Genomic DNA, 24203 nt, shown 5'->3' on the forward strand with positions numbered 1-24203 from the left:
GGGGGGGGGGGGGGGGGGGGGTTGAGGACAAAGTGTGGGTTAAAGGGCGACAGCCACTGAAATTAGAGAAAGTAAATAATGTTTGATTAAACATTCTCGATTTGTGATAGAACTGCTTAAGATGGTACTGTTACAAATACTTGCAGGAAACTTAACTCAAATGTCGGCTATAGTACCTGTTTATCTTTGTTTCCAACAGGAGCTAAGCCCAAAAAGCGAGTTGCGTGTAGAGCATCAATGTTAGCATATGGTTCACGATCAAAGTATACACCCACAGTTCCTGCAACATGATACCTACCAGTAAAACAAATTCAGTTGGGGAAAAATTCATATCTGTGGATTTATTGGGCAACAATGTACAATTTCAGTTCTGGTTCGTTAAAATGAACTAGAAAGCAACAGAAAATTCCTGACTGCAATAGCATTTCTTTTAAAATAGCAGGATTACAAAATAGCCATTTGAACAGATACTTCCTTCACATGAACAGAACATTGTGGATTCTCTGAAAGGCAAGAATATATTTATTGAAATTTTACTTAATTTTTCAGATTGACATCCAGTAAGCGGTGCTAAATGCAAATTCCCACTGCTTAATTTTATTTTAGGTGAAGCCTAAGTATATCAAGGACAAACATTTCCACTGCGAAATGGAACTCTTGTAAAAGATTACCAGTTCAACCACCAGATAAAGAAGATCAGTGACACATATCAGCTCAAATTAACTATGAAATGGCAGTCTGCAGTCCAATCGAGGTGTGATGAAGCTTGCACTATTAATGACTAAGAAGAATAAGCTGAATATAAAGACAGCGAGTGGAAGCATATAGATGTACAAACAATAAATTTTGTAGTACAAAATTAAAATGAAAAATTCCACATAGTTGGCTCCAAATTTTGAGGAGTTCAAATTTTCTTCTCCAAAGGTCGAGAAGGAATGTTCAAAATGAAGCTCAAGAGCAAAGGACTTGGTTGCCCATGACACCAACTCAACAAGTGAACTGTATTTTGAAAAATATGATCACTCACCGAGGCTTAATCTCAGTTACCAACTCTGACACTGTGGGATCACTCCCAGATGAATCAGAAATTTCTACAAGAGCTTTTGATGTCGTTCCATTTGTTACTCCACTGGGCCACTCATTAGTGTTTTTTGATTAAGGAAATCAAAGAGATTGTATAGAGTACTTGCAATAGGGGGGTGAAGAAAATGACAACGATCAATATAAAACCAAAGGATATGTCAGAAAGATGTCTACTGTTCCTGGATCCTCTGCTAAAGCCCTCAAAGCATCAACATCATCTTGACTATATGTTCCAAATTGAGTTCCACTTGGAGTTCGCCTACCAGATAAGTATGCCACAGATAACCCTAAACATGAGTACAGTATATCAGCTATCATATCCAACAAAAGATATTATTGTTGAGTCATGCACCTCTCCATATAAGAAAACAGTACTTCGATACCGAGACATAATATGAAACCCTAATCTCTTGCAGTCTCACTATTCCAATAACATGAGCTTAGACACCCCCTGTTTGGTGAGATTCTATTCTCACAAAGCAAATTAACCAATCAATAGGATGAACCTTCCAAAATCAGGGTAAACCCCAGGGTTATCGTGGACTGGATGCAGTTATTACGATATAACATTGAATACGACAATAATAACCAATAACATCAATTGGACAGCCAACTGCACCTCAATCCCCAATGAATTGAGAAAACAAACTAGCCAATTAAGCAAAAAAGGCACACAACTTCACGAAATTAAGATAAATTGTTTGATGTTTGGATGTTCTCACATTTTATTTTCTTTTGGATATGTAAAATTGCACGGTGCTTAGATACTCTCATGAAAAGTTCCAGTTTTCAAATCATAGACACCGGCATCTCACAATGTATAACTTGGAAATGGTGCAACTGTCCACTATCTTTAATTCAATACAACATTGGGTTAATAATTTAGCAACATATAGTCCATTTGGCTTCTGTAAGCAACGACATAGGCTTTTGTTCAATACCACAGATTGGTAGGAGACAATACAACCCTTTTTTTACCAACTACTATAGAGAATTTTAGCCGATAGTTTTAAAGACTCAACAGCTTTCAATTTATCTGTGCCAAGATTTCATTCTTGCTACATGTGTGAACTGCTAGACCAAACAGTACAAGTTAGAACAAGGAAATGATAAACTGCATTAAACAAAGTCATTTGGAAAAAGGTGCACCCATCTGCTTTGCCCAACAACTTTAAATATTATCCAAATGCTCCCCTCTCTATCCCTATCCACCAAGGCAGATTAAAAATTGTGGGTGTGTGTACAAGCCACCATTCTTTTGTAGCAACAAATACAAACTTTGTGTAACATACATCTTTTAAGCATGTATGGATGAGGCTTAACTATAATGAAGCCGGAAAAGACCATATGGAGACCAGGGTTTATATCCCAGAAAAACAAGAGCAAGTTGATTTCATTCCACCTGTCTAAGCCTTGGGTAAAGCTATGTGAAATTGCATTAGTGGCAGGAGCAGACACCAGGTGAAATAGTAGAGGTGTGCATAAACTGGCTTGTCCAGCCAATAGACATTTCCAACTATACACACACCTCCCCTAGTAGAGTAGATGCAGACAACACCCCAGGGTGTGGCCCATTGGTTAACAAAGTAGGCTGAACCATGAGGTCTAAGGTTAAAATTCTAGCTGAGGGAAAAATGGGAAGTGTTTTTTCCGCGAGAGAGCTCAAGTTTGCCAGGACACCACAATTATGAAGAAAAAAAAGTGGATGCAGACACATAAACTTCTAAGCAGCCCGTTCAGTCCTTACACTAAGTCTTTCACTTTCATTAAGCAAAATTGGAATAAAAAGATAAACGAGCTGATGGTTAATGTCTTACCATGAAGGCTAAACTTCCCACTTCCTTTCAACCAGTACAAATTGTCACAGACTCTTAAACCCTCCATCTTAAACCCTTTGTTACTCGGGTCCTTCAATGCTTCTGACAATATTTTTGGGGACCCTGCACCATAATCACCAATGAAATAGGTTGGCATCGGAATCTTGGAACGCCCCTCAATGTAGCCAGTGAATTCCTCAATCCCCTCTACCGAATCAGGAAAAAATTGGCCTACGCAAAGAAGAGCATCAAATGGACCAGCTGCCTTGTTCACCTGAAAGAGTTCAAGTTCAGCTCTAAACTACAACAACATAACCAATGTAGTCCCACAAGGTGGAGTCTGGGGAGGGTAGAATGTATGTAGACCTTACCCCTACCTCAGAAGTAGAGAGGTTGGTCCTGATAGACCCTCGACTCAAGAAATGAACAGTCCCAAGCAGTCCAAAAAGAAGTAATGTAAGTGAAAGCATTCTAAGCAGTTACTACAACAAAATAATACGATCATCAATATACAAAAAAAAAAAAACAGAAAGCATCAGGAATCGAAGGGCTAGAAACTACGACTACTAGGATGGACAGATAGCAAGACAACACACTACTATATACTAACCTTTTCGCCTAATTTGTTCCTCCATGACCTTCTATCTATCAAAGGGCAAGAAACTATGACTACTAAGATGGACGGCTAGCTTGACAACACACTACTATATACTAACCTTCTAGCCTCGTTTGTGTTCTCCACAACCTCCTATCTATCCAAGGGCAAGAAACTACGACTTCTAAGATGGACAGATAGCTTGACAACACACTACTATCTACTAACCTTCTAGCCTAATTTGTGTCTTCCTCACCTCTTATCTATAGAAGAGCAAGAAACTACAACTAATAGGATGGATGGATTGCGAGACAACACACTACTACTGCTACACTTCATATTCGAATGAGAAATCAAAATATCTTGCCATGGAGTCCGTGGAATGGAGAGAGACAAAGAACCTTTTATTTCATCTGTTTGACCCATGTGTACCTTACAATATGCTAAGTTCCATATATATACACAATGTACAAACTATAATAAACTGACACTAAGTATACTAGAATTGATATTTTCCAATAGCTTCTAAGTATCAACACTATCTACTAACCTTCTAGCTCTAAGCTGAAATCGCACAACCTCCACAACCTCAACTCTAAACTAAGTAATCGCAACATATCTCAGCTCTAAACTAAGTAATTGGTACTTACACACAATACCAAATCCAGAATTTAAAGTCAGCAAACTATCTAGAGCATAATTTAAATTTAATAGTTACTCTTAAAGGTGCTTAGCATTACTCCCATAGTATTTTCAAAGTTATGTGTTCTATTTGTAGCATTTTCGTGGATTTAAAACATAAATTACTTCTCCGTATCAAAAGTATTGGATTCAAATGAACTCGGTACCAATACTGTGCATCCGCCTCTGTAAAACTATCTATTTTATGAATACATACATATTATATATGAAAGTAGAGAAGACGACGAACCGAAGAAACGCGTTTGAATAGCTGATTGAGACGGCCGAGTACATCACCACAGAGGAGAATTTTGAGAGGAGCCATAGCTGAGAGCTTGTGAGAGAGCTTACAGTGAGAAAGAAGAAGAAAAGAAAAGAGTGAATCGGGTATTGGGCCAAATCCTACAATGGGTTTTCAGGCCCAATATGTAACAATTTAGTGTTATAACCAATTTTTGCCTTCATATTTGAGTTGTACTTTTGGCTAGAGTGTATAAAAATAGGTTAAATAATGTGTATTGCTAATAGTGATATTAATTATTTTGAAATTATTTATCATGAACTTTTTGATTGGAGTGTACTAAAAATAACATTCATAAAAATACCATTCACAAATATAGTGTGAATGATATATAAATTTTTTTCGGGACAATTATGTTTTTAATCATTCATTAAAAATTATTACATTGTAAATATTATGATTTGATATATATTAGTTATATAAAACATAATACTTCCTTTGTTTAAAAATTGACTTATTTTTCTTTTTAGTCTGTTCAAGAAAGAATGATTATTTTTCTTTTGATATACTTTAATTTCAATTTTTCCCGATGACATATTTAAGACTCTAGAATTAAAGAATATTTTGATATATTTGACTTATTTTAATTTAGGATCACAAAATTGAATTTTTTTTCTTTATTTTCTTAAACTTTAGTGACAAGTTAAACTAGACTATTATTTTTTAAACAGAGAAAATATCAAATAAAGTGAATATTAGTTATACATCTATTGAAAAAGATATACTTCCAAATAAGATATTTATAGTATACAATTCCAAGATAAATTTATAATGTCAATCAAACTCGATATAAATTTTATCTCAAACTTAATGTCAAAATATACAATTATAATCTCGAGATAATTTAGTTCGGCACCTAATGACACATTTTAAGGCTAAAACCTAAAAGTTGGCCATCGAACCCTCGCTAGCGCAGTATCCATATTTTTGTTCATAAGAAGATATCTTTTTTTTTTAGGAATTAAGCTATGGATGGTTGCTTGAGGATTCACAATACAGTTTCTACTACAATTACAAGCCCAGTTTTTTCGAAAAAGTCTGCAAATTTCAGAGTTTTCACTGTTAAATGCTCTTCACTTTCTGGTTAGTTTTTTTTCTTTTGGTGTATCATATGATTATATCTGAATTCATTTGTGTTTTGTTGTTGTTATTCAACTGTTTAAGTGTGTAAATTATAGGCGGAATTATGATTTGAAGCTTATGAGTTCTCATTTAGTTTATTTAGTGGTAGATTAGCCATGTTTCATTGGTGAAGATTGAAAAAAAGGTAGCTTTTGTTTAGTGAAAAATAATATCTAGAGTTGTTTTTGGCTTTTTGTGAGTAATTTGGAGTGGAAAATTTCAGAATTTTATGGCTAAACGTGTTTAATTGGAGTACAACTCTGGAATGAAGTGAAAAAATTTCATGGTGAAATGCTCCTAAGTTACAAGCCCATGTTCCAAAGCTCGGCAACTAGGCATTGGAAGTTGTTGGCCTTAACTCAGCTTATATTGTAGAGAAAGCTGGGCTACTTTACTTATCAGTTTCATGGGGCTTTAATTTGTTTGTATTCCATTAAACCACTACTTTAGTCACACAAAGAGGATGAAATAAGATTTTGTTGTAATTTTCTGGGTTTCGGTATTTGCTTCTTTTTTGTTTCTCCATAAGCTGAGACATATTTAGTCCCATCTCAATTTCGGTATGTTGCAAATCTGTGTTATCTTTCCATTTTTCAGTTCAGTACTTTTAAGTTTTCTTTATAAGTTCAAGGACCTTTCATTCTTATTTGAAATTAACAGCATATATTAGAACTTTGAATGATTTAAATATTGCTGCAGGAGCTGCAGGTGTGGTTGAAAGACCTTGGAAGGTAGCAGATGCTAGACTTGTCCTCGAGGATGGTTCCATATGGAAGGCAAAATCATTTGGTGCTCGTGGCACCCAAGTTGGAGAAGTGGTTTTTAATACCTCTTTAACTGGGTAACACAATTTTTTTTGCTTGCTTATTTTATGACTACATATCTTCTTAAAAGGATACGTTATGTACGAAATTATCTTTAGCTTTCGATCTTACCCAATTTAGGTGGTAGTCAGAGCATTCATAATGAACTAGTACAGAACTATTATCGGCTTGTTTCATCATCATTTTCCCCAAACATTTATTTAATTTTGAAATTTGGTAGTATAAACTTCCATTGATGCCGATCTATGCTCAATGATTTCAGTAAAGGTATCGTTACCTCAAGTTTGCGTAAAACTATTAAATAACATTTGGCTTTCGTTCAAGCAATTCCCCAGCACTCCCTCTTCCCCAGAAAATAAGTCCAAGCATGTAGTGATTTCTACTTAAGTGGGTGTTTTATCAGGTGGAAGTAGGATTTAAGTATTCTTTGTTCTTTGCATTCTTTAAATGATTTCATTACCTCCTTATTTTATCTATGACTCGTGAAGATTCCTGAAGAAATACTATGAGATGTTCTCAGGAAGTAAACTAATTCCTTTTCTTGATAACCTCTTCCCTAGAAAATGAATACATGAAAGCTCATTTCCAATATGAAGAAAATCCCCTTCTGTTATTTATTTTTTTTGGTAATAAAAATGATGTTCAAATTAAGTCGTGCATATCTTGATTATTCTCCACCATTACTTCATAGAGTTATTCAGAGAATGCAGAAAAGAACAATTTTTTCTGTTCTCTACTTTCAACTCTTTCTACTTGACATTTTTTTCTTCTGAGTGTCTATTTACAAGCTGCTATTTATATTTCCTGATATTACAGGTATCAGGAGATAATTACAGATCCCAGTTATGCGGGCCAGTTTGTCTTGATGACTAACCCTCATATCGGGAATACTGGGGTCAATTTTGGTGCGTTTAGCGTTTGTTTAATGACAGATTGTTATTTTTGTATGAATAATCTTTTGTGACTGTTTTGGAATTTCTCTGCTCAGGCGATGAAGAATCGATGCAGTGCTTTCTTGCAGGATTAGTCATTAGAAGCTTAAGTATCAGGTTTGGTCGCTATGCCCTGCTTTCCAAATGAGGCTTTAAACGGTATCATGATCATAGTTTAAATTGTTGTATATTTCTCTCAGCACCTCAAATTGGAGATGCAAAGAGACACTTGGTGACTATTTGGCTGAAAGGAACATCATGGGTATATGTAAGTCCTATGTGTGTCCTATACAAGACCACTTGTCATTTCCATGTCAAATTATGGAATTTAATCTCTGATATTAGCCACTCTACCATGTAATAGATGATGTTGACACTCGAGCAATTACACGAAGATTGAGAGAAGACGGTAGCCTCATTGGAGTATTGAGCACAGAAAATTCAAAACATGACGAAGAACTTCTTGAAATGTCCCGTACATGGGACATTGTGGGTAAGTTTTACCAGCCCTGTATCTTCCTTATTTTGGGAAACAATTTTTCTTTTAAAATTGTAAAGATATGACACTTGGGCCTAACTCAATCCCAAAAGCTAGCTCATGAGGGGAGGTTTGTCCAAGTCCATATTAGGAGACCAAATTCCCATCCCTCTACCGATGTGGGACATCTTAACACTCCTCCGCACATCCAGACCTCAACTGGAGCGTGAACACTTCTAAATGGGAACCCATCATCGGTGAACAGCAAATTGGGATGGGTTTGTCAAAGGCACGCTTAAGCCCTGAAGCGAGGTGCAAAACATATTGAGCACTTCGCCTTTCTTTATGTGTGCTTCAGTGCCTTCATCCAGGCTCTAAGGCATACTTTTCCTTGTAAATGAGCGTAATACTGAAGATGTACACTACACAATTGATATTTCACTTTTATTGTGTCTTTTTTTTCAATTGCTTTGTCTATATATTTGCTATTCATGCTTATGATTGGTAATCTTGGCTACACATACATATTTCTATTTTTTTCTCCATTTGCGCCTCTTTTTAATAAAGCCCACACTTTATTTGTGCTTAAAGCCCCAAAGGACCTTAAGAGTTTTTTGCGCTTTTTGCTTTTGATAACACTGGTATTGCGTTGTGTAGGTGTGGATCTAATCAGTGGTGTTTCATGCAAATCTCCTTACGAATGGATTGATAGAACTGCCTCAGATTGGGAGTTTAATGATAATGGAAGAAATAAAGAAACTTTCAATGTCAGTATTGTTAGAGTTTATTAGATTCTGGAAAAGAACATTGTTTCTTGTGAGCAAACTAATTCTTTTTTCCCCGACATTGGATGAAGGTCGTTGCATATGATTTTGGAATCAAGCATAATATATTTCGGCGCTTAGCATCCTACGGCTGTAAAATCACTGTTGTTCCTTCAACATGGCCAGCATCTGAAACTCTGAAGATGAAACCTGATGGAGTTCTTTTCAGCAATGGGCCAGGAGATCCCTCTGCAGTTCCCTATGCAGTTGAAGCAGTAAAAGAACTTATTGGAAAAATTCCTATTTTTGGCATTTGTATGGGTCACCAGTTGCTTGGTCAAGCATTGGGGGGTAAGACATTCAAAATGAAATTCGGCCACCATGGAGGAAACCATCCAGTTCGAAACCTTCGAAATGGCTGTGTTGAGATCAGTGCCCAGGTATGTGCAATAGAAAACTCTAGCTTGATTGCTTCTGGTCGATTTCCAAACTTTCTGTACAATTACACCTTAGTTCATCAACGTGTACATCCCTTTGAGTACTACATTCACTGCATAATGATGGTGGTCTACGTTTTTAGTTTAAATTAGAGCTGTTTGTACTTCAGATTTGTAGCGTGGATGACCTTAGATAGGAGGTTATGGAGGAACGGATTAGGGTAGAAGGTTAGTAGGTAGGAGTGCATTGTCTTGCCGTCCATCTATACTGGTAATTGTAGTATCACTCTTGTAGTTTCTTGTCCTTCAATTTTTGTTGATATTTGTTGTTTCTTGTACTTCCATTACTTCTTTTTCCGGACTGCCTTAGACTGTTTTTTCTTGATCCGAGGGTCTATCAGAGACAACCTCTCTACCTTTGAGGTAGGGGTAAGGTCTGCATACACTCTACCCTCCTCAGACCCTATTTTGTGGGACTACATTGGGCACCTGTTATTGTATTTTTACAGTCTTGATGACTTTCCATTTGCAGAATCACAACTATGCTGTTGACCCCAAGTCTCTTCCAGAGGGTGTAGAGGTGACTCATGTAAATTTAAATGACGGAAGTTGTGCTGGTCTTGCCTCATCTAAAATGAAGCTGATGTCACTTCAATACCATCCCGAGGCATCTCCAGGACCTCATGATTCAGATCCTGGTAAACATATCCTAACTCGATCCTCCTCGTATGCAACAAACCTCGGACACTGTTTCAGTGGTTGTCTGTCTTTAGCTGTAAACTTTCAATGAATATTGCTGTCTATTATGAGGATTTGACGAAGACGATAAGTACAATCTTGAGAATATTGATGTCACATGACCAATCTAGGATTCTGCCGTCTTTTCAATCTTTCATCAAACAAATTCTTCTGTCTTAAGTCAATTAAAAGTATTTCTAGCTGGTCTTGTGTTTCATCATAGCTCTCGCTTATTTCAGTTTCTATCGGTATTTTTGAGACGAATAGAAAGATAAAAGGGTCGAGTGAATCAAAATTTCCTTGAACATGAATGCAGCTACTTGAATCAAAACTGATTGTATCCTTTCTTTATCTGGGCAGTGTTTGGAGAGTTTATACAACTTATGAAGCAAGAAAAAGTGAAGGCATAAGCCACAATTGCGCACAGGCTGAAGCAATAACTGGTAAGATCTATTTCGAAGGAACCACATTTTGATAATCACAATTTCATCGCGGACTTGCCATCAACAAGTCATTGCAATTCGTCGTTCTGCACCTCTTTCTTGCCATAAATTAAGTCAGAGCAATCTATCGTGCTGCACCTCTTCTCTGCAATTATATATATATATATATGTATGGTACTCTCTGTTCTGGTACTTGTAACAATACACTTGTTTGTTAGGTGTAACTGGTACTTTGGAACAAGTTAATGAATACTTAGGTATTCTCCATGCTATTCTGTATAAGGGTTTGTTGGAGCTTCTGTGCATAACGAATTGAAGTCAAAAATGGATCAAGGTAGCTTGCCTTCCAAGTCGATAGGTGAAGGGCTGAAGGATTAATAATATTTATAAGTTAATTTGACAATCATACCTTGAATCTAGGTTATTCTTTTTGGACATAAACACCAATCACATATTCAGTGTAGTTCCTCATGTGGGATTTCAGTAAGGCAGGATGTACTTAGACTTTATTCCTATTTTTGTTGGGCAGGAAGATTGTTTTCGATAAATCTTAGGTTCAAGATGTGTAATCAAAGAAGGATTAGAAGAAAAATAGCGATAATAAAATAGCAAGATAAACAAAGTAAATGAAGCAACATGTTTTAATAAAAACTGAAAAATAAGATGTGTCATGAATACCAAAAAATGTTGCTTATCCTACTTAAAAGTATGATAACACTCAGTTGTTTACTACGTGATCTTCAAATAACATACTTTCGTATTCAGAATCATGTCTTCAATAAGCTGGAGATATGTCATGTCTTGTTTAATCACATCCTCTATCTCTTATAAAACTTGTTATAGTCAACCTTCCACACTTCTCTTCACATATCCAAACAATCTCAGTTTCGCTTCCTTCATCTTGTCAACTACGAGGCCACTTCTGTAAAACTTTGTTCTTAATTTTCATTTTTTCTACATAAAGTCCCCATTGAACTTAGACCTTATTTTGAAGTAGACACTTAAAATTTGCGGAAGTTCTATTATCCCACTAAACGACTTTCTATCAAACTAAATATGTCATTTTGACCCGCCTCTGCACCTGCTGATATATTTAGTTTAATGGGGATTTTATATATTTTCTCTTTCTAATATGTCCACACATTCATCTGAATATTCTCATCTCTGCTATCTTCATCTTCTAAAGGTGTGCATTCATTTTTTTTTTGACATAAAAATACATATTTTAGGTTAAAAGGAGGAATCTGTGAATGTAAAAAGTCGAGACAGGATAAAGACAAGCAGCCACAAAGGTTAAAAGGGCAAAGATTTGGCTACTTGTTAAACTCTTTATTTAGATTTTAGCAGCCTTTTTGCCTTTCATACATTTCAACTTTTTGCCCTCCATATTCCAGGCATAATCATTAATCTAAACTCACATTTGTTTAATCCTTTTTTTTAACTTTTATAATCGTCTAGTATTTGAAATTCATCCGTTTATTCATTCCACTTCATAGTAATAATATGAAAAAGGATGGTCCAAACTCCGATGTATTAAACATTTCACGTTCACGTAAAATTTGGAAAAAGATCGCACCCTTAAAGAATGTATCAATATGATGTTGATAGCTTATTCTGATGTTGGTTGATTGCACAACTCAAATTCGTGACCCATAAATCACACTGAAATTAAAACTTAAGCCACATGAGCTTCTTCAAACAAAACTAAAAAGAAAAAGGAAAAAATAAAAAATAAATGAACAAACATAAAGTGCCAAAAGAAAAAGATAATAAAAGCATTTGATTCATCATAGTTGCCTCGTGTGAAAGATCTAGTTGTCATAATTCTAAATTTTATTTGCAGAAAAGTGAACATTAAACATTATCCTATGTACGTTCTTCGTTGAAATATTATATGATGTACAAAAATTAAATAATATTCGTTATTATAATTGTATATTTAATTTTACACACCTTTAATATAACTGAATAAAATTTTCACACTTTCACTAAATTTTTGTCTCCGTCATTAAATTTGGGAGGGGGTGTTGGACATGTACTTGAGAGAAAATATTTCATTTGAAGCATTTAATTAATGCAACCAAAAAGGTGAAACAATATAATGATCTTATATCAATCAAAGTCAAAACTATTGATATGGAGAAAGTTAATGTTAATTAAGTCATTGCTTGAACAAGTGAATTATAATATAAATAATATCTATATCGTTTGTTTTACTTGTTCATTATAATAAAAATAAATGTTCAGTACTTTTACTTGTCGAATATAAAAAGTTAAAGAAATAATTTATCATTGTATATCTATTTTATTCTTAGTATTAAGTATCATTCATTTCCTAACATTTGAATAATTTATAATAATTAGGAGGTGATATATCAACATTATTATTTTACCTATTATATCATATTTATCAAAAAAAAAAAAACTTGACGTATTATAACTAAGTGGTAGCTAAAAAGCTTTACATCATCTAATTTATCCTTCAACACACCAAAAATAAAATAAAATAAAAATACATCAACTCAAAACAATTAAAAACTTGACTATTTCTAGACAACCCCCCTCCCCCCTACCCCTATGCTTGTTTTTAACAACTCTGATGTCCGAGCCGGCTATTACATATATATCGACTAATTTCACGAGATATCTGCAGCCTCTCCCCTCCCCTATGCTTATATACTACCATTTATTGGTGAAAAGCTAATTAAAAATTCTTTGTCCTGGTGATAGAATCATCTTTGGATCAAATAGATCTTTTCTTTGTTGAAAAATATTCCATTTTTTACCAAAATGTTTAATCCAATCCTCTTTTGTCTTGTAATGTGGAAGATATTGCTTTATATTGAGGCCAACTTTATCACAATAATTTAATATTTCTTCATTTTGATTATCCAAAATCTTGCATTCTTCATATCCACTTGAAGAATGTAAAAGTCCCACACAATAAAATGTCTCCTCTTCTGGTATCATTGTTGACATCCTATCATCCCATCTGCATTTTCAAAAATAAATAAATTAAAACAGAGAAATATTATATATATTAACTAAACTTCTTAATATAAATATAGAGCTATAGAACAAAGTTACTGAATTTAATTAATAAACTCGTAACTTTTATTACGCTTCCCCCAATATATATATTAAACTCTACCACTCCCTCATATTCAATATATATGTAACACACTTTTTTCTTAGTCAGCTCAAAAAGAATGACCGACACATCTATATACTTAGTAACAATTTAACTTTAAAACGTCCATTTTACCTTTAATCAGATAATTTATAACCACACAAACATCTATGATTAATGTCTTACAATTTTTCTTAAACTCTGTATCAAAATTCAAATCAAACAACATCACATAAATTGAGACAAAATGAGTGCTACTCCCTCTGTCCACTTTTAATTGTCATGTTGCACTTTTCGAAAATCAATTTGACTTATGTTCAAAGTTAATTAGATTATAGATATTCATAAACTATACGAAAAGTATTATAAATTCCATTTTTTCGCATATCAAATGCTGAAAAAATATACCGTAAATGTTAGTCAAAGTTATTATCGTTTGACTCTAAAAAAGAAAACTATACCAATTAAAAGTGGATGAAGGTAATAGTATATTATAACTATATTATTACTTATGTCTATATTAAAAGGGTGTGTGTGGGTGGTGGGGTGGTGGGGGCGGGTGAAATGATAGTTTTTGAGAGTACCTTTTCCTACTTGTTGGGTAGACAAGTATGGGTCCAGTTGTCTTGTTTTGTCTGAGGATTATGTCCACAAAAACAGCAGCATGAAAATGCATGATAGAAGACTTTGGTACAAACAAATTGAGCCATGGATGTGGAACATCCCACTTTCCTTTTGATTGTAACTCTAATTCCCCACTTCTAACTCTATTCAAAAATTCCACAAAACTCACATCTTTCTTGAACATAAGTCCACCTAAATACTTCAATCCTTTTACCAACTTCTTCAACTCCTGTACATCGTCAAAAAATTACAATGTATATGTAAAGTCAGCCTCATATATATAGTAGATACTGAACCTTCTTAATAAAATAACATGTTAAAATACATTAATAGTGTCAAAATCAATGCACACTACTTATAAGTTATATGATGCACTTTGACTGAATATATATGTGGTTGTGTATCATCTAGAAAAGTGAATCACGTAAATTAAAATAGAAGTATGCATCATACATACATACCTCATCAATAGTATTAGCATTTTGGTCATCATAGTACTTCACTATTTCCAAGCAATACATAATTTTATTTTTGGATAATAATGAAGCAATTTTGGTTTGATTGGAAGGTGAAAAAAATGAAGATCTCCAATTATTTAGAGAGCTTTGTTCCATCATTAGAGAGCCTTCAACATAATCCAATCCATTATGATGAATTGAAATAAGATGTTCTTGATCTTTTGTGAATTTTGAGAAATCATCATACAACATTCTCACCCATTTCACCTACAAGAAAAAAAAATCATAATTATATATTTGCATATGTAAGAAATATAAGTAAAAATCTTTAAACTAATACTTATCTGTTCTATTTTATGTAACACTCTTTATTTTTAATATATTTCAAGAAAAATGACATATTTTAATGTTTAGAAACAATTTAACTCAAATAAGTGTATTTTATTTAGAGGCTCGATCAGTACCAACTAGGTTCCTCGAATGGATCTCTTAGTTGTTCGAAAGCAATATATTTATAAGACATATCCAGAAAAACATACAAGTAAACACCATATAAAGATGGTGACTAGGATTCACCGACTCTAAAAGTCTTTTTCCTCTTCATAAATTTCGTGTTCAATCAAATACCGTCATACTTACTCTTGTTGGTGCTTTACCCAAGACAATTCTTGCTCTTGTTATTATTCCAAACTGTCCTAAACCTCCTAAAACTCCAAAAAACAATTCTGAATTCATATCTTTGGAGCAAGTCACTAATTCCCCTTTACCTGCAACCAAACATGAGTCAACACAACAAAAATAATAATAATAAAATAAAAAAATCATAAATTAATTGTATTATCATATATTAGCATGCATCACCTAAAAATATATTATTATTATAATTCCCCAAATTAATTATGTGATTTAAGGAAATTAATATATAAAGTATGGTTTTGGTTATGCATGCACTAGTAAATTACCATGTATATATAAAGCTGCCACTTGCAATTAATTAAGTATAGATAAATATTTATTTTAGTATAACGAGAAAAATCTTATCTACAAGATCTTCCAGGTGGAAAAAGAGACATTACAACCTATGAAATAGATACTAGACACATACTTTTACATATTAAAAGAAAAAAAAATTATGAACTTTTTTCTAAAAGAATCTTATATTAGTTAGGCCCCAAACATGATATATTTCTTACCTTAAACTAATATATTGATAGTGACTATCTCCCCCTTTTTTTTTTTTTTTTGGTACTTAAACACTTTCCATGAAAATACCCAATAAAATAATAATAATAATAATAATAATAATAGAAAGACCTTTTATCTTTATGTGACCCATATGAATATATGAAATATCAATATAGTTTTCTATTATATTGGAAGAGTGAGTAAGAATCGAGACTTTTACTGATACCATTAAGGTGTTTAGTATAGAGGAAAATAAAGTATAATATTTACGTGCTATGTAAGATTATACCTGTAATAACATCCATCTCATGAACGTTACTTATTTGAGGACCATATCGGAAAGTTTGACCACTAATTCCCGCATTAGAAAGCGTACCACCAACGGTAAGGTACAAATAATCTGTCCACGAAACAGGTGCTAGGCCATACTCTAGGGTGCTACGAAGAACATCAATCCATAATTGTTCACCTCCAACATCCGCGTAAAACCCTAACCCCAAATCCCAAGAAACCCTAACACCACAATTCTCATTATTATTATTATTTAAAGAACTCATTTCCACAATTACCCCATTTTTTGCCATGGCTTGTCCCCTAATGGAATGTCCATGACCTTTGGCTGCTATATGAAAAGGGACAGAATGGTCATGAGAAAATTGAATGAGGTCAATTATGTCATTAACACAAGAAGGATAAAGAACAGCAGCTGGTAATATTTCTTGAATAATTTTTCCAAAATCTTTGGAAGATTCTTTAATAGCATGAGAATTTGTACTAAGTTTTGATGAAATATTAAGTGAAAGAATTTCATAAGGAATTGAAGGATTCCATGGATTTAACTTTCCTAAAATGGACATTAAATGACTAATAATAAAGAAAATAATAAGATTATAACCATAGGATAAAAAAAACTTAGCCATAATAGAAGGAAGAAAAAAAAGGAAATTATTAGAAGTAGGTGATTTTTGGTGAAGAGAAAAGAGAGTGATATGAGGACATATATAGAGGGGAAATAATATAATAATAATAATATTTGCATGCAAAAAAGTAAAAAAAAAATAATTTTTTTTTTTTTTTTGATATAGTGGTAGTACAAGATTTAGAAGATCTTGGAAAAATAATATTACACATGGGGGTGGGGTGGGGTGGAGTGGGGGGGGGGGAAGGGGTTAGAAAATTGTGAGCAAGATATATGAAAGGACAAAAGATTTTTGTGATTATTGCTCCTTTGCCTTTATGTTCCAAAAAACGTCACAACTTTCTCATGGGATGGATAAACACCTCTTTCATGTTCATAGTATTGTCATTATATGATTAATCAAAGATTTTTAATTATTCGATACGCAAGATCTTTGATTGATGTATGTGTCAGAATAAGGTTGATAAATGGTACGTAGTTGTTTGGAGCTTTCTCGCTTAAAGGAATTAGGAAACGTGTTTCATCTTTCACTATTTCATCGATCATTTGTTGTCTTCCTTAACAAGTTCTTGAGCCTCCTCTGTGTCACCTTGTCATAGAAGTCGTTGGGATAAGGCTTGCAGGTGCGATCATGAATAGAACTAGATCGACATATAAGAGAATCTGATAACTATTATGAATATAGAGGAATGGGGCATTTTTCTCGTTACCATTCCAATATTCAATGTTTATACCAAATCATTTAAATTTATTATAGCAAAGTGATTAAGATAATGAGGGGAATTAATGCACGTGATGCTAATTAATTAAGCTTTGTTAATTGTTAAAACTTATGTAAATACATGTCAATGAATATAAATTTATTATTATTATTTTGTTTGGATCTATTTAAGTTAATCGTGTTTCAACATTATACTTGTGTGGAAATAATACCAAACATCTAGCATCTAGCATTTATTATCAGTATTGTACTCTTGAGTTTACTTAGTTTTTGTTTCACATATAGGAACGATATAGTCATAATTAATAGGGGTGTGTTCGATACGGAAGAAAATATTTTCGAAAAATAATTTCTCAAGTTTTACGAGTGACATTTAATATTTGATTATATCCTTCCAACCTAGATTGCCTCATACCCACCACCCCTATATCCCCAACTGCATATCTATAGTATTTGTTTAAATTATATACGAAAATACGGAATTATCAACAATTTTTTACGTGTCTAGACAAAAGGTATTAAAAAGGAAGAAAGAAAAGGAGTGTTTAGGATAATATTTTCTGTTTACTTACTCACTATTAGAAACATAAGTTTTTTCTAACAGGAATCAATGAAAAAATTATATTATAAAATATGATTTTTTTTCTCTATTTCCACTAAATAAGTTCACCGAAAAAATACATGATAGAAAACAGATTTCCACTAATATATTGTATATAGCCATTGCACATATTTTTTTCTCTGATTCAATTAAAATATCCGTGACAATGACAACTACACATTTTTCATTGAAAAAATTAAACTAAAAATTACTAGTGGCCAATTTTATTTTTTTAAATCTAGTTATTTTCTTGATTTTTTTTTCATGAAAAACATTGTTTCCTTCCTACCAAACACACCCTAGGCCTAGGTATGCACATATGAACAGTAATTTCCAAAACTATACACTCAATATCTTATGAAATCTTCAAGTATCTTTGATTTAATTGGATAAGAAAATAATAAGATTTGGAAATAAAAAGAATCTTCAAATAAAAAGTTGACACACTAGAGAAGGGAAATGTATTGGAAAGTTGAAAGAAACATCAATATGATTTTCCTTCTTCATATTAAGATCTTTTTTTTCTTCAATGTAAGATCTTATTTGTAGGTATTTGATGTAACATATGAATATGAAAAGTCAATTCCATGCAACTATAATTACCACCAATATTCTTGTCAATTTCAATGTAGATTTCATCACTTTCAATTGATCCTATCTTTTACTTCCTTTTTTAAAAAAATAAAATAAAATAAAATTTACCACTACACAATAGCCCTAACGGTCTTTTGTTAATAGTAAAAAAACCTAAATTTCACAGTAAGAATAAGTAAAATTATAGGAAAAATTACTTAAATACACAACTTATTTTATTATATTCTTTAAAAATTTCTACAATTTAAAAAAAATACAAAAAAAAATCATTTTCCTTTATCAGAAACATCATTCTTACACGATGTATCGAAACATGATGTATCGCGATGCGATATATCGGGACATGTGTGTCTAGTATCAACAAAGGTAATATATCGAGACGTGATGTATCGGGACATTGAGCGATTTATCAGGACATGTGTGTCTTGTATCAACAAAAGTAATGTATCGGGACGTTGAGTGATGTATCTGAAATTCTTAAATTTTAAGGGATTTTTGTAATTTAAAAAAGAGTTGAAATATGATGTAATTAGCTCTTAATACTACGAGAATTGTGTAATATTTATAACAATTAAAGGGGTGCTAGGCCTTATCCGATCAATCCTAATGAGATAATGAATCTTTGCTAATTAATAACCATGGAGAAAATAAGAGTTAGAGAGCACTAGATAGTCTAATATTATACACTTTCTTCTTACAATTTTCCTTCTGAATATTTTAATTTCATGTGCATGCATGTTCTAGATTTATTTTCACAGTACTATTGTATAACATGATCTAAAGATTCTTTTTTGGGAAAATGAAAAAAAATTATAAGAAAATGTTAAATCACAATCGTGTTCAATCTGAAACCATAAATCATTTTTTTCCTACTTATTTTCCACCGAATCAAGTCACTATAAAAATGCATGGCGAAAAATAGATTCTCACTAAAATAGTGGGAAAATATCTATGGGATCAGAATAGCTCTAAACATTTTAGTGGGAAAATAATAATTTTTAAATGGTGATTCAATTTCCATTCGTAGTAAATTCAGAGGTGGAATCAGTGTTGCGGAACTTAGTTTATCTGAACCAAATATTTTTGACATATAATATGGACAGGAACTTGCTAATTGGAACAAATAGTTGATATGAATTAGCACTAACCATTTTATAAACTTTAAAAATTGAATAGATAGAACTTAAATTCTAAATCAACGTAGATCGAAACTAATAATTCATTATATGTTATAATGAGCTTGTAGTTCTCCTTGCTTTAAATTAGTTCATAATTTCACACTTGAATTGTTTCAATCTACCATAAGGAAAAAGATTTGCCAAAATAAAATTAAAAAAAACAAGTGAATCCAAATAAGATCCTAACGATTTGAATATGGTCTCTTGTTTTTACAAGTCTAGCTAGAGTCTTTGATAAGACAAGCTAGGCAAGCATCTAAGAACTATGAATTAAGGCAGCACGGATTCAGAATTTAAATTTAACGAGTTTAATATTTAAAGTTCTTACTTTTTAATATCGACGACCTGATCATACATACATTTGAAAATATGGGTTCCAAATTAAATTATTTTGTTAAATTTTTGAATTTTTTTCATGTATATATATATATTTGTATCGAAAATATTGAATTCAGCTAAATTCATCGTACTCGAATTTGGTTGGTTCTTGCATATACATATTTCCACATATCCAGCCTGTACAATTAATGTTTTGTCTAGCAATGTGATTTGTGAGGAGTGTCCCAACAACCAAAAGTAAGAGGAAATAAATGAAATACGTAGAGCAAAATAAACACACACACATATATATATAAAATTCCTTGTGATCATATGGAGTATTGGTCCTGAAAATTAATGCTACTCAAATAAGACAGAAAAAATGTGAGACATATTAAAAGACATAAAACTTTATTATATAAAGGGATAATGGTCTGAAAAATATCCCAATTTTGGTCGGATTTGTTATTGCGATACTAAACTTTCATAAGGACCTATTACCTTCCTTAGGGGTGTACAAAATCGAAACGAAAACCGAACCAAATCGCAAACTGAGTCAAACCGGGGAAAAAAAACGCGACTAGTGGTTTTGTTTGACTTGGTTTGGTATTAGAAAAAAACCCGACTATATTTGGGTTGGTTTGGTTTCAACTAAAAAAAACCAACCCGAGACCAAACCAACCCGACATTATATATATAATTTTAAAATTTTATTTTATACATAAAAATATTTACTTTGATATAATTTTTAAATATTTCTTATACTTTTTCATAGTTTTTATCTTTTGATATATTATTTCATGTTTGAAAGTTAGAATTTTTAATGGTCCAATAAAGATTATAGTCCATAGATGTTGGTAATTATAATAAAACTTAAATCAAAATCAAATTAATACTAATGCAAAAAGAAAATCAATTCAACACTAAGAATGACAATAATATTGAATATTTGTTCTTTAGTTTTACATAGGTTTAGACAATTAAAATACATAATCTAATTTTAATTTGCTTTAAAATTTAGTCATGTAACTAATACTTATTAAACTTATTTTAGCATGATTTAGTACTTTTAAATTATGATCATTGTTATTATTTCTTATTAATTTACAATATTTGTTTTACGCGATTTCATTATCATTTTTTTGTTGGATATTTTAGTGTCATTAATCATATCATATTTTGTGTTATTTTCTTAAGAAACACCTTAGATAGTTGTATTTTGGTAGGACTAAAGAAATATTTGAAAAACAAGTAAATTATATGTTTGTATGAATACTTTACCGAAAAAACCCGAGGTTGAAAAATCCGAGTTTTATTGGTTTGGTTTGGTTTATAAATTCAAAATTCGGACACAAATGATTTGGTTTGATATTTGAAAAACCCGAACCAACCCGGCCATGTACACCCCTAAGTCCTTCCTAGACTATTTAATACCGTATTTTTTACCCCTTGAACTATTTAATAGTGTATTTTAAAGGTATATATGTGCCCACGTGGACACATTACTATTTATAATTTTGCATTATTTTTTATGTCCACGTGGACAAATATATATGTTTAAAATACGGTATTAAATAGTCTAGGGAGGTAATAGGTCCTCATGAAAGTTTAGTATCGCACCAGCAAATCCGATCAAAGTTATGGTATTTTTCAGACCCTTATCCCTTATATAAACGTATGAATGGTGTGAATATGTCAAATATTACTATTAAGGCGCGTAATGAATTAAATTTACACAAATAGAGGCGGACACAAGATTAATATTGGATAAACATACATTCATAAAATGCTAGTACTATAAATAGTTGAGAGTCGATCGATTCCATGCCCTAAAACAATTTTGAATCCCTTTTATCGTCATTATATTACACTTTTAAGAAAAAACTTCTCGTGTATATTATGGAGATTCTAACGATCAATATTTGTATATATAAAAAGAAAATATTTCATTATATATAATAAATATTTACTAGCAAAGCTAGCTAGCTTGAAGACTAGGGAGTTCAATTGATAATAATCTCATTTGTTGAATAACTATATCGTGTAAATAAGATTTAAAAAAAGATAATATTGTGTTTTTCTTAGTTATTATAAATTATAGAATTTCCTCAAATTCTAGTAAAATGACCAAAGGAGTTCAAAATTTGATTAAAGTCACAAATTCGAATCTTTTAATTTCTTGTAAAAAAATTTTTGACTCAACCACTAAACAAACAAACATATTTAAAACACATAGATTTCCATGATTTAGTTTGAAGAATTATAAATTATAATAAGTTGATTGAGACACAAGAGATGATATGTGTTTAATAAGATATAATTGTATATATGTTAGTTAAGTGTAATAGTCCCCAATATATTCTGTGAGGTCCCAAGCAAAGATTTAGGTTTGAATATATCATCATTATTATTATTATTAATATTATTTATTTATTTTTTAAAAAAACTATATACTATGCCATTCAACTTATAATCTTTGACAATTTGACCTAAAGATCATATCTAGCAGGTAAGGATATTTATCCAAACAACGTGCCATACAGTCTATATGTTTTCATATATTTTGTGGTCCAAACATATATAATTTAAAAGATTCTAATAATCACAAAAGAATTTTATTTGTTTTGCAATCTTTGAACAAGTTGAATTATTTATAAAATCATTGAATTATTGTGTTTCAACGGTATAAATTATGAAATGTCATCATCAACTGTAAGATATATAAGATGATTCCTTTTAGTATAAAATCGAATATTAGAAAGGATAGTGTCATGTTGCACACATGTTGAATGTTATAAAATTAGAACGATACAGAAAAAATTAGCAATAAAACACACACAATCTCCAAAAGAAAAAAAAATTATCCTATAGATTCGTCAGGTATGTACCCACTCTTCTATTTATTATTTTCTAGAACTCCAAAAACTCCGATACAATATTTTTCTTACATAGTAAAAATGCCTTAGTAGTTGAAGTTTTACAATTAAGGAAAGAAATGTTCTTTGAATGTGGGACTTGGGACCCTAGAGTAATTTACAAGATGAGACGTGAGTCTACAAGAGTGAGGTCTCATTAGTTAAAGAAGATCTGATCAATTCAAATGGCTTACTCGACAAACGTCAGTGATGGAGACATCATAAATTAATTTTTAAGCATCGCGATATACCCTATATTCTACTAATTATCTCTTTTCACCCCTAGAATATTATGTCACGGGAGGAAAAAAATCACCAACTCACAAGAAAGTCCTTTTTTTCCCACTGATTTCTAGTACTTGAAAATTAAATTGATCAGAGTGTTAAATCTTTTAGACAAGACTTTTATGTCTCAACATGTTATGTTTTATATACTAACTATGTAAAATATATTTTACATAGTTATTTGGTTGCTTATAAGTTAATTACACATAGATTTCTTGATATATATTAATTGATAATCTAATGAAAAATGATAACTAATTAACTAACCTGCTATCACGTGTTAAAATTCATTAATAGGTTCTTTGAGATAAAATGGTTCAAGATGATACAATTTATGGTATGTCGTAAAAGAACAAGAATTTCATGGAATAGGTGGAGTCGCGGGAGAGCAGTCACACTAGATATAATGTCTTAATTATGAATTTCAAAATTTACTTTCTCAATTCTAATTTATAACATCTAAATATTGAATTCGCTATTGATCGAGAGGAATTAGAGCGTCAAGTTGGGTTGATAGATTGAGAGAGACAAAAGGTCGTGCAATAGTGAAGGCCTCGTGGTTTAATGATGCATTCCAAAATTATTACTCTCTCAATTTTGAGTTATAACGTCTAAATCCTAAATTCGCTATTGATCGAAAGGAATTTGAGTGTCAAGTGGGGCTAATAGATTGAGAGATAGACAAAAGGTCGTGAAATAGTGAAGGCCCTTGTGGTACATTGAATTAAGTTAAAAGATGCATTTCGACATTCACTCTCTCAATTCTGAACTTAAAATGTTTGAATTCTAAATTTACTATTGATTGAAGAGAATTAGAGCATCAAGTGGAACTGATAAATTGAGAGACATATAAAAGGTTGTGCAATAGTAAATGCCTCATAGCACCCTCAATAAAGTTAATAGATGCATGCATTTCAAAATTCACTCTTTCAATTTTGATTTATGAATTTACTACTGATCGAGAGGAATTGGAGCGTCAAGTGAGGATGATAGATTAAGAGACAAACAAAAAGTCATGCAATAGTGAACGCCTCGTAGATACCCTCAATAAAATTAAAAG

At 32.1% G+C, this 24203-nt stretch overlaps 3 protein-coding genes across 4 annotated transcripts in view; 1 reads left to right on the top strand and 2 right to left on the bottom strand.

Moving 5' to 3' along the window:
* LOC125862953 (zinc finger CCCH domain-containing protein 64) overlaps positions 1-4565 on the bottom strand; it is an 8208-nt gene extending 3643 nt beyond the window's left edge. For both annotated transcript variants that reach the window (XR_007446083.1, XM_049543079.1), the window contains exons 1-5: positions 4427-4565; positions 2901-3174; positions 1241-1370; positions 1028-1144; positions 177-294 (exon numbers count right to left, since the gene is read on the bottom strand). Coding sequence is in view for 1 of the 2 variants with exons in the window: in XM_049543079.1 (XP_049399036.1) it covers positions 177-294; positions 1028-1144; positions 1241-1370; positions 2901-3174; positions 4427-4501 (714 nt within the window). In the remaining variant the exon portion in view is untranslated. The remainder of the gene's footprint in view (positions 1-176; positions 295-1027; positions 1145-1240; positions 1371-2900; positions 3175-4426) is intronic.
* A 770-nt stretch (positions 4566-5335) lies between these two features.
* Positions 5336-10505, top strand: LOC125861671 (carbamoyl-phosphate synthase small chain, chloroplastic-like). The gene is made up of 10 exons (XM_049541522.1): positions 5336-5560; positions 6299-6440; positions 7240-7328; positions 7412-7472; positions 7556-7623; positions 7720-7848; positions 8491-8600; positions 8690-9037; positions 9567-9732; positions 10133-10505. Exons 1-10 carry the CDS (start codon positions 5446-5448, stop codon positions 10180-10182), a joined length of 1278 nt encoding a protein of 425 aa, XP_049397479.1. The 5' UTR covers positions 5336-5445; the 3' UTR covers positions 10183-10505.
* Positions 10506-12689: 2184 nt separating this feature from the next.
* Positions 12690-16572, bottom strand: LOC125862954 (cytokinin dehydrogenase 3-like). The gene is made up of 5 exons (XM_049543080.1): positions 15902-16572; positions 15067-15194; positions 14431-14694; positions 13930-14198; positions 12690-13207 (listed from the first exon to the last, which is right to left on the bottom strand). The coding sequence occupies exons 1-5, from the start codon at positions 16530-16532 to the stop codon at positions 12916-12918; spliced, it is 1584 nt and encodes a 527-aa protein (XP_049399037.1). The 5' UTR covers positions 16533-16572; the 3' UTR covers positions 12690-12915.
* Between the last annotated feature and the right edge of the window lie 7631 nt (positions 16573-24203).

This window comes from Solanum stenotomum, chromosome 4, assembly GCF_019186545.1.
Source record: "Solanum stenotomum isolate F172 chromosome 4, ASM1918654v1, whole genome shotgun sequence".
NCBI lineage: Eukaryota > Viridiplantae > Streptophyta > Magnoliopsida > Solanales > Solanaceae > Solanum > Solanum stenotomum.